The sequence below is a fragment of the Chlorocebus sabaeus genome, chromosome 16, assembly GCF_047675955.1.
Source record: "Chlorocebus sabaeus isolate Y175 chromosome 16, mChlSab1.0.hap1, whole genome shotgun sequence".
In the NCBI taxonomy this organism is placed as follows: Eukaryota; Metazoa; Chordata; class Mammalia; order Primates; family Cercopithecidae; genus Chlorocebus; species Chlorocebus sabaeus.
Genome location: NC_132919.1, coordinates 34288799 through 34299809, shown reverse-complemented (window position 1 = coordinate 34299809; position 11011 = coordinate 34288799). Strand labels below are relative to the sequence as shown.

Genomic DNA, 11011 nt, shown 5'->3' with positions numbered 1-11011 from the left:
CTCAAATCACCTGCTTGGCACTTTTCCAAGTGTTCTTTACTTTCATTCCTGCTCTAAATCTTGTCTCGGTCTCTCACTCTGCCTTATGCCCCTCAGTTGAATTCTTTCTTCTGAGGGAGCAAGAATTGAGGCTGCTGCAGACTGATATGGATTCGGCACTGCTAACACCTACTGGTTGGGACTATAGGAATAGAACTAGAAATGGAAAAAAGATAGCATTCACCACATGCCAATCCTGAATCCAAGAGTCTGAGATAGTCCCCCACTCCTATCCCAGGCTTAGAGGATTAGATGAATCTCCTGGAAGGAAGACTCTTCCTTGAAACATTTCTTTCTATCCGCCTGTAGCTATTGGGGTAGTTCGGGAAATCCACAGGGACAGTTCAAGTCACCTTTGTCCTCTACTTTCTGTTGCATTCTCAGCCTTGTTCTCTTTTCAGAAACTGCTTGGTAACTATTATATAGCTAAAGAAGAGCATTCTGACCTCTGCCCTGGGACTTCCTGGATCCTCCCCTTCTTGTAAATACAAGGGCAGAGCTGGCATCCCGGGGAGCCAGAAAACAGTGAGCCCAGGAGTCTCGGCCAGCCCTGCCTGCCTACCAGGAGGATGAAGGTCTCCGTGGCTGTCCTCTCCTGCCTCATGTTTGTTACTGCCCTTGGATCCCAGGCCCAGGTCACAAATGGTGAGTCCAGGGAGCTTTCTCCCAGGCGACCAGGTCCATGGTAACTCAGGCTCTGGGACAGAGACACATTGTGACTACTTTCCAGCCCAGACATGGTTGTGGAACTTATTTAAAAACCACCAGCAGAGTGTAGACCTGGTTCTGTCTGCAGCCTTTGGACCCTTGGAGGGGGAAACGTATACACGTGACTGGTCCCATTTGGGGCCAATTATTTCCCTTTTCACAGCAAAAATTATCTGATTCTTTCTCTTAGCTGATATTTTAGCTGGAACAACAGAACTGTAATTAAATTGTAAATTTGTAAAAAAGAATCATAGAAGTTTACAGTGCTAGAACTGCTATCTACCATCTGGTGTAAAATTGTGATTTGGGAGAGGAAAAGGAACCAGCTAGATAAGTGACTCACCCATGATCACTGTCTCATTTGTTTCTGTGGAATCTTAATTTGTGGCAGTGAATGTCAACACAAAGAGGCCAATGACATTGAAAAAAGAATGTATTATTTACATTTCCCAAGAGAAGGAGGTACACTGTGCCACACAGGGCCCCAAGGGAAGCATCCAGGGTAGGAGTCACAATCAGGAGAGAAGGGACGACCTATGCCAGAACCTTTATTGGGGTTTCCAGGGGGAAAGCAAGGCAGCCCAGAGCATAGGGTTTAGGGCTAGGTAGTCTGAATAAGCCTTTCGGGCTTTGGGATATAGGGATAGTCTCTAGTTGTCTAGTACTCGTCCTTAGGATGACTTAGAACCACGGAAATACTGGCTTGGTGTGTGAGAGTTAGCAAAGGAGGTGGCTGGGCACATGGGCTCAGGATTTGTTGATTTGTATATGAAAGGTCTAAACCCTTTGCTATCTCTATGCATTGGTTAGCCCTGCAACGGGCAGTCTCTCCCCAGCTGTCAAGACTTTTTTTTTTTTTTTTTTTTTGAGACGGAGTTTCACTCTGTCTCCCAGGCTGGAGTGCAGTGGCAAGATCTTGGATCACTGCAACCTCCACCTCCCAGGTTCAGTTGATTATCCTTCCTCAGCCTATGAAGTAGTTGGGATTAAGGCAAGCACCACCAAGCCCAGCTGATTTTTGTATTTTTTTTTTAGTAGAGACGGGGTTTCGCCTTGTTGGCCAAACTAGTCTTGAACTCCCGGCCTCAGGTGATCTGCCCAGCTCGACTTCCCAAAGGGTTGGGATTACAGGTGTGAGCCATCGTGCCTGACCACTGTAAAGATATTTTTTTTCTTTTTTTTTTGAGATGGAGTCTCGCTCTGTCGCCCAGGCTGAAGTGCAGTGGCGTGATCTCAGCTCACTGCAAGCTCTGCCTCCCGTTTTCACGCCATTCTCCTTCCTCAGCCTCCCGAGTAGCTGGGACTACAGGCACCCGCCACCACGCCTGGCTAATTTTTTGTATTTTTAGTAAGATGAGGTTTCACCATGTTAGCCAGGATGGTCTCAATCTCCTGACCTTGTGATCCACCCACCTTGGCCTCCCAAAGTTCTGGGATTAAAGGCTTGAGCCACCACACCTGGCCGCATTTTTCTATTTAGCATAATACAGGTATGCAATCCCTTATCAAAATCCTATCAGGCTAGATGAATTTTGGAATGCAGAATTTCTCTGGTTTTCAAAAGGTAATACAAGCTAGGCATGGTGGCTCACCTGTAATCCCAGCACTTTGGGAGGCTGAGCCAGGAAAATTGCTTGACCCCAGGAGTTCAAGACCAGCCTGGGCATCATAGCAAGACCTCATCACTACAAAAAGTTAAACTATTGGCTAGGGATTGTGGCTCGCACCTGTAATCCCACCTTCTCAGGAGGCTGAGGCAAGAGGATCACTTGAGCCCAGGACCTCGAGGCTGCAGTGAGTTATGATCATACCACTGTGCCCCAGCCCGGGTGACAGAACAAGACCCTGTCTCAATTTGAAAAAAAAAAAAAAAAAGTAATACATACCGAGATGGTACTTATCGTTGGTGGGGCCAAGGAAGACTGTTTCAATCAAACACAGCAATCTTTCTACAGCAAACACATGAATATTTCTGCTAACTGGGATGAATAAAGACCATAATAGACTCACTTCACTTAAGGGGATACTGTGCCACCATATGCGCTGATAAAACATTTCAGTTTTCAGAGCCCTATAATAAAAAAATATTCCAGAAATGTGTAGAAAGACTTGTAGACTGTGTCACATCATGTAGACATTCCATTAACTGAACCGTGTTAGGTTCAGTTGCTTTTAGTATTTCAGAGTCAATACAAAGTTTTCATGTCTACATTTTCAAAAGGTCCCTGAAAAGTCTCAGGGCCCTAAAGGAATAAATGGGCCAGGAGGCAGGCCTAGAACTCAGACAGGTGGTGGTGGTCCAGCTTCAGAGCCTTTCTGCCTCAGGAGGGGGGATGAGCAATGGGGTGGGTGGAGATGCTGAAACATACTGCTGCCGCCCAGTGATTTCCTTCCCGGTCCTGTTTCTTCCAGATGCAGAGACAGAGTTCATGTCAAAGCTTCTACTGAAAAATCCAGTAGTTCTGAGCAGTAAGTGATCAGATACAGCATATATTTAAAAGCAGCCAGCAGGAGCAGGTCTGCACTATGGAATCCATTGTCCCTGTTTACAGAACAGGAGGAGAATGAGAGGGTCCTGAGGGTGGTGAACATCTCCAAGGAAGATCAAGATGGGCTAGGGGGACCCCCTCCATAAATGCTTTCTCTGTTCCCCTCTGGCTGCTCCAAGAGCCTGCTCCTTTGGAGAAGAAGGTGCTCTCTGGTGCCTGCAGGTGTCGGCAGATGCCTTCCCCTTCTGGGGGAAATGTTCCCGGTCCTGCTGTGGCCCACCCTGTGCCTCAGACACACCACACAACCTTGGGGAGGGTCTGAAGCAGGGAGATGCCAGCAAGTGCTGGCCACAGAGGGGAAACATGTCTTCCGAGGCTTATGCCTTCTCATCCTGCACAGTGCTTTCGAGGAGAAAGATTGGCCCTCAAATGACCCTTTCTCTTGCTGCAGGTTTTCACCTTGCTACTGACTGCTGCATCTCCTACATCTCACAAAGCATCCCGTGTTCACTCATGGAAAGTTATTTTGAAACGAGCAGCGAGTGCTCCAAGCCGGGTGTCATGTAAGTGCCAAGCTCATCAACCACGTGTTGGGGAAGAAGCAGCCCACAGCGCCTTGCAGGGAGGACCCGATGGATAGGCATCCATCGGGTTCCACCCTCTGGATCCTGCCAGGTACGGGGCAGCTGTGTCCTTACGAGGATCCTGCAGGGCATCAGGGATGAGACACTCCCAATGGAGAGGAGATAGGGAAGGAAGAAGAAAGCAGGCACAAGGCTGCCCAAGGACACTTCCATGAGTCATTAAGGAGTCCCACAGGCTGAGAGGGTCTCAAGAGGACACTGTGCCTGAGCTGCCATCAGCAGAGAAAGGAAAAAACAAGCTGTGTTGACTGGGAAATCTGAGGAGCAGGGAGGATGGGGCCCCCTGTCTCCCTCTGCTTGGGAGAAAGTTTGTAATCTTTCTCTCCCTTGTTCCCCAGCTTCCTCACCAAGAAGGGGCGACAAGTCTGTGCCAAACCCAGTGGTCCGGGAGTTCAGAATTGCATGAAAAAGCTGAAGTCCTAACCAACATAATAATAAAGAGACAAAAGAGGTCAGCCACCCACCTCCAACACCTCCTGTGAGTTTCTTGGCCTGAATTACTTTAAATATATATATATTGTTGTGTCTGGTAATGGAAGTCATGCATCTAATAAAGAGTATTCAATTTTTAACTTTGCTTGAGTTTTAAGAGGAAATAAACTAATATAAAACTGAAGAAACTGCTAAGCCCCAACAGGATTAAATACAAATTCACTTTATATCTCATCTTCTCCTTTCTACTGAAATAACTAATCTTCAAAGGCTTGGTTACAATTTCAAGAAAGTTTCTTTTACTCCATCATTTGCCCAGTTCACACCATTTTCTAGTGTACTTAACATTTGATCCATTATAATCCCATAACAATTCTTATTTTTTCCCATGATTTCCTTCTGATATTTTTCTATTAACCAAAAGAGAAATACTTTTTGTTTCCTTATCATTCCATATTTGCACTTGCATATTTACACCATCTGTTTCATGGTAACTACTTCATTTTTCGAGACAGTCTCCAAGGACCTTCTAACTTCCTATTCCAACTTGCAGAAATGCTTTCTAGACCTGCCAAAATAATAATAATAATAATAATAATGATGATGTCATACTGAGATTTCTTCTCATTACACACCTGAGTTCCTTCCACCATGACAGGCAGCCCACAACTTCCTCTTCCTCTTCCTTCCTTCCTAAAATGCTTTATTTTTCATTTTGCTAGAATATCCTTGAACTACCTTCTGCTTTAAAAGATGACAAAGGCAAACACTCTCCTTTGCTCCATAGGTGCCAGGGCAGGCATCCCCAACTCAGGCTTGGCCAATCTATGCTCCCTTCCAGAGATCTGAGCCTGGAACAAGTGTTGCAGAGAAGCAGAAAAAGAGAGGACTCTATCCAAGTGACACTGGTGGTGGCAACAGCTTCCAGATTCTGGAAGCAGCAGTGCCAGCACACATACCCCATGACCAGTGCTGGAGGTCAGCAATGCTAACCGCAATGCCCAGCAGCAGTGACCGCATTCACACCAGTTGACTCTTGTGGCATGATTTTGGATGTGGCATTGGAGCTGGTCTCTCTAGGATTCTACCTCCGCCTCCCAAGTTCAAGCAATTCTCCTGCCTCAGCCTCCCTAGTAGCTGGGATTACAGGTGCCCGCCACCACACCCGGCTAATTTCTGTATTTTTAGTAGAGACAAGGTTTCGCCATGTTGGCCAGACTGGTCTTGAACTCCTAACCTCAGATGATCCACCCACCTTGGCCTCCCAAAGTACTGGGATTACAGGCATGAACCACTGCACTCAGCCTCTACCTAGTTTCCGAGTCTTCCTGACACTACCCAAAATCTTTTCAGTAAAGTCCTTTTTGCTTAATCAACCAGAGTCAGTTTCTATTGCTTTCCAACAAAAAACTCCAACTGATATTATGAACAATAAACTTTCTGGGACTTTGAAGGTCTAAAAACTTTGTTCTTAAAGTTTGAAAATGGTTCAACTGAATATGAAAGTTCATGTTGAAAATAATTTTCTCTCAGAACAATGTAGACATTCTTCAATTGTCTTCTAGCATCTCAGACAGGGCCAAAATTCCAAAGCCAGTGGATCTCTTATTCCTTAGTAAGAAAAAAAATTTTTAGACCCTCTGGGAATTTTTAGAATATTTTTCTTTTTCTATTTTCTTTATTTTTATAATTTCAACTTTTATTTTGGATTCAGGGGTTACATGTGCAGGTTTGTTGCCTGGGTATATTGCATGAAGTCTGGGGTACAGTTGATCCCATCACTCAGGTACTGAGCATAGTACCCAATAGTTTTTCAACCCTTGCCCCCTTCTCTCCCTCCCTCCTCTAGTAGTCCCCAGTGTCTATTGTTGCCATCTTTATGTCCAAGTGTAACCAATGTTTAGCTCCCACTTATAAGTAAACATGCGGCATTTGGTTTTCTGTTCCTGCATTAATTCAGTTAAGATAATGGCCTCCAACTTTATCCATGTTGCTCCAAAGGACATGATTTCATTCTTTTTATGGCTACCTAGGAAGTGCCTCATGGTGTATCTGTACCACATTTTTGTATCCAATCCACACTGACGGGTACCTAGGTTGATTCCATGTCTTTGCTACTGTGAATAGTGCTCTGATGAACATACGAGGGCATGTGTCTTTTTTTGTACAATGATTTACATTAGTATATACCCAGTAATGGGATTGCTGGGTTGAATGGTAGTTTGGTTTTAAGTTATTTAAGAAATCACCAAACTGCTTTTCACAGTGGCTGAACTAATTTACATTCCCACCAACAGTGTATATCTGTTCCGTTTTTCTCTGCAGCCTCATCGGCATGTTATTTTTTTGACTTTTTACTAATAGCTATTCTGACTGGTATGAGACGGTAACTCATTTTGGGTTTGATTTGCATTTCTCTGATGATTAGTGATGTTGAGCATTTTTTCATGTGTTTGTTGCCTGCTTATATGTCTTCTTTTGAGGAATGTATGTTCATGTCTTTTGCCCATTTTTTAATGGAGTTATTTGTTTTTGGCTGTTCAATTGTTTAAGGCACTTATAGATTCTGGATATTAGACCTTTGTTGGATGCATAGTTTGCAAATATTTTTTCCCATTCTGTAGGTTTTCCGTTTACTCTGTTGATGAGTTTCTTTTGCTGTACAGAAGCTCTTGAGTTTAATTGAGCACTTGTCAATTTTTGTTTTTATTGCAATTGCTTTTGGGGATTTAGTCATAATTTATTTGCCAAGGTCAGTGTCCAGAATGGTGTTTCCTAGGTTTTCTTCTAAGATTCTTATAGTTTGAGGTCTTATATTTGAACTTTGAATCCATCTTGGTTATTTTGTATATAAGGTGAAAAATAGGGATCCAGTTTCATTCTTATGCACATGGCTAGCCAGCTATCCCAGCACCATTTATTGAACAGGGAAATCCTTACACCTTTGCTTATTTTTGTTGACTCTGTCAAAGATCAGATGACTGTAGGTGTGCAGCTTTATTTCTGGATTTTCTATTCTGTTCTACTGGTCTATGAATCTGTTTTTGTACCAATACCATGCTGTTTTGTTTACTGTAGCCTCATAGTATACTTTGAAGTCTGGTAATATGATGCCTCTAGGTTTGCTCTTTTTGTTTAGGATTGATTTGGCTATTTGGGCTCTTTTTATTGGTTCCATATGAATTTTAGAATAGTTTTTCTAGTTCTATGAAAAATGACATTGGTAGTTTGAGAGAAACAGCATTGAATCTGGAGATTGCCTGGACAATATGGCCATTATAATGATATTGATTCTTCCAGTCCGTGAGCATGGAATGTTTTTCCATTTGTTCATGTCATATATGATTTCTTTCAGCAGTGTTTTGTAATTTTCATTGTAGAGATCTTTCACCTCCTTGGTTACATGTATTCCTAGGGGTGTGTGTGTGTGTGTGTGTGTGTGTGTGTGTATGGCTATTGTAAATGAGATTGCATTCTTGATTTGGCACTCAGCTTGAATGTTATTGGTATATAAAAATGCTACTGGTTTTTGCACATTGATTTTGTATCCTGAAGCTTTACTGAAGTTGTTTATCAGTTCCAGGAGCCTTTTGGCAGAGGCTTTAGGATTTTCATATCATTGGTGAGGTTGTCAGCTTAATGTCTGGCAGACAGAGTAAGGGGATAGGGATGGGGGTAGGTTGTCTTGTCCTTGACCAGAAGTTATCCAGGGCGCTGTCCAATTCTCTCTCTGGCCCACTGTCCTCTCCAAGAGGTTCCCACAGCAAATATCCCTTTTTATTTTGAGAACTGTGCTTGTAGCTTTATCCTGGGGCAAATGCCCTACCTGACTATCCTGAATGGGAGCTAGCAAGGTCATGGCGTATTCAATCAACCCAAATGTCTTCTCCCAGTACCCACTGACTCTGATCGTCACATTATCCAGGATTCTGCTGGGAAAATCCTCTTTTGTCTATGATCTTCTTCTTCACCTATATGAGGATACGTGTTTTTTTCAGCCTTCTTGTGACCTGCCATCAAGCTGACTCATGTTCTTTTTTTTTTTCTCTCTCTCTCTTTTTTTTTTTTTTGAGATGGAGTCTTGCTCTGTTGCCCAGGCTGAAGTGTAGTGGTGTGATCTCGGTTCACTATAACCTCCACCTCTTGAGTTCAAGCAATTCTCCCACCTCAGCCTCCTGAGTAGCTGGGATTACAGGTGCCTGCCACCACGCCCGGTTAATTTTTGTAGTTTTTATAGAAGGGTTTCACCATGTTGGGCAGGCTGGTCTCAAACTCCCGACCTCAAGTGATCTACATGCCTCGGCCTCCCAAAGTGCTGGGATTACAGGTGTGAACCACCACGCCCGACCCCATGGTCTTTATATAGAGCAGAAATGTCTCACTTTATGGTAGACCAATGTCATCTTTTCTGACTCCTTACTGCTACTATGAATTCTATTTATTTTTATATTTCTTCTGTCATTTCAACAGGATTTACAGAGATGAAAAAAGACAAACACGGATGCTCAGAGTTCTGTCTTACTTTGCTTGTTCGTTTTGTTTATTGAGACAGGGTCTCACTCTGTCACCCAGGCTGGAGTGCAGTGGCACAATCTTGGCTCACTTGCCTTTACTCAACCTCCTGGGTTCAAGTGGTTCTCCCAACTCAGCCCCGTGAGTAGCTGGGACTACAGGCGTGTGCCACCCCACACCCAGCTAATTTTATTTTTTGTAGAGACATAGTCTCACTTGTTGCCCAGGCTAGTCTTGAACTCCTGGGCTCAAGTAATCCTCCTGCCTCAGCCTCCCAAAGTGTTGGGATTACAGATGTGAGCCACAATACCTGGCCTCTGGCATACATTTTGATCCAGCTACGATCTTTTATGTTGCTCTCACTGCTCCACTGAATGCTGTTGAATTCAGAAGCTTTGAGTTGAAAGCAGCTCACTGGTACCTAAATATATGACTAGGGGATGGCAATCCAGAAGCTTCTGGATTCTCCATGGAGATTTTGTCTCAGAGTCTTAGAAGAAAATTTAAATGGTCCTAGACCTAAGTAGGATTCATGTAGTTTCACTGGTTTCCCTCTGACAGGTCAAGTTTTTAGCTTAAAAGGATGAAATGAGGAGGGAGAGCGTCTGGGCAGTGTGGATGCCAAAGGGTCACTTATGAAGATGTTGGGTCATGACAATGGCAACTCAACAGAAATGAGGGGTAAAAACCAAGACTTTCCTTTTTTTTTTTTTTTTTTTTTTTTTTCTCCTCTGTCATGCAGGCTGGAGTGCAGGGGCGCAATCTCGGCTCACTGCAACCTCCACCTCCTGGGTTCAAGTGATTCTCCTGCCTCAGCTTCCGAGTAGCTGGCATTACAGGGACCCACCCCATGCCCAGCAGATTTTTGTATTTTTAGTAGAGACGGGGTTTTTCCATGCTGGCTGGGCTGGTCTCAAACTCCTGACCTCAAATGATCTGCCTGCCTCAGCCTCCCAAAATTCTGAGATTATAGGCGTGAGCCACCCACCAGACCCAGCCCAGGATTTTCCATTCTAACCAAGCATCTAGCCACTCACAGAAAGTCTTTGAGGTCTTGGAGGAGACAAAAACATGTTTTGTGCAGGTTAATTGCATAATACATACTCTGCTCTCACAGTTCCTCAGAAACAGCATGTTCTTTTCTGCTTCCTTGCTTTGTGTGGTACCCTCTGCCAGGCATGCCCTCCTCTCAATTCTGCCCAGCAAAACTCAACCCAACCTCAACGACTTAGATTAGATGTTACCATAAAATCTTCCCCCTTCATCCCAGCCATAAGGACCCACCTCCATCTCTCTGGAATCTTGAAGCATATTTATTACCACTCAAAAAGATCATTATTAAGTGGCTACTTTAGGTTATGCATTGCGCTAGGCATTAGGAAAACCATGAAAACCAAACAAAGTAGGCTATTGCCCTTCAAGAAGATGTCAGTCCAGGGCTGGGCAAGGTAGCTCACGCCTGTAATCCTAGCACTTTGGGAGGCCGTGGTGGGCAGATCACCTGAGGTCAGGAGTTCAAGATCAGCCTGGCCAACATGGTGAAACCCCATCTCTACTAAAAATACAAAAATTAGCCAGGCGTGGTGGTGCGCAACTGTAATCCCGCTACTCAGGAAGCTGAGGCAGGAGACTTGCTTGAACCTGGAAGGCGGAGTTTGCAGTGAGCCGAGATCATGCCACTGCACTCCAACCTGGGTGGCAGAGTGAGACTCTGTCTCAAAAAAAAAAAAAAAAAAAAAAAAAAAGTCAGTTTATAGAGAAGACTGAAAATAAGAATAAGAATGATGCTTGGGTGCAAAAGTCATATCTAATTCATTGCTAAGTCTCCAAACTTTTATGCAACATTGGAGCAAAAAGAGGAGGATATTTATACTAGAGGCAACCCGCTTGGGACTCAAGTGTCCCCAGGCCCTAGTTGGACTGGCCAGTGACTGAAGAGACCAACATAATATTGAAACACAGCATTTAGAAAGTTGTGCGATAGATAGGGCTTCTGAAACGTTAGCATGCATAAAAGTCACCAGGAAGGCTTGTGAAAACACAGATCATGGGCTCCCACCTGCAGAAATCTGGTTCAGTAGTACAGGGGTAGGGCCAAAGAGTCAGCATGTTTAACCAGTTTCCAGGTAATGCTGATGCTACAGAATGCAGTGGAAATTTGAAGAGGACTTTGAAACTTCACCAGTG

At 44.1% G+C, this 11011-nt stretch overlaps 1 protein-coding gene across 1 annotated transcript; it reads left to right on the top strand.

Annotated features, from left to right (window-relative positions):
- Nucleotides 1-344: 344 nt before the first annotated feature.
- Nucleotides 345-4330, top strand: LOC103242760 (C-C motif chemokine 15). Its single transcript, XM_073005552.1, has 4 exons — nucleotides 345-684; nucleotides 3160-3216; nucleotides 3688-3799; nucleotides 4219-4330. Exons 1-4 carry the CDS (start codon nucleotides 609-611, stop codon nucleotides 4301-4303), a joined length of 330 nt encoding a protein of 109 aa, XP_072861653.1. The 5' UTR covers nucleotides 345-608; the 3' UTR covers nucleotides 4304-4330.
- Nucleotides 4331-11011: the final 6681 nt, after the last annotated feature.

Bases quoted from the DNA above. Each gene is read 5' to 3' on its own strand.
- LOC103242760 (XM_073005552.1), top strand. From the start codon at position 609: ATGAAGGTCTCCGTGGCTGTCCTCTCCTGCCTCATGTTTGTTACTGCC. The intron at 685-3,159 runs GTGAGTCCAGGG...TGTTTCTTCCAG, and splicing joins CCAGGCCCAGGTCACAAATG to ATGCAGAGACAGAGTTCATG. The intron at 3,217-3,687 runs GTAAGTGATCAG...CTCTTGCTGCAG, and splicing joins AAATCCAGTAGTTCTGAGCA to GTTTTCACCTTGCTACTGAC.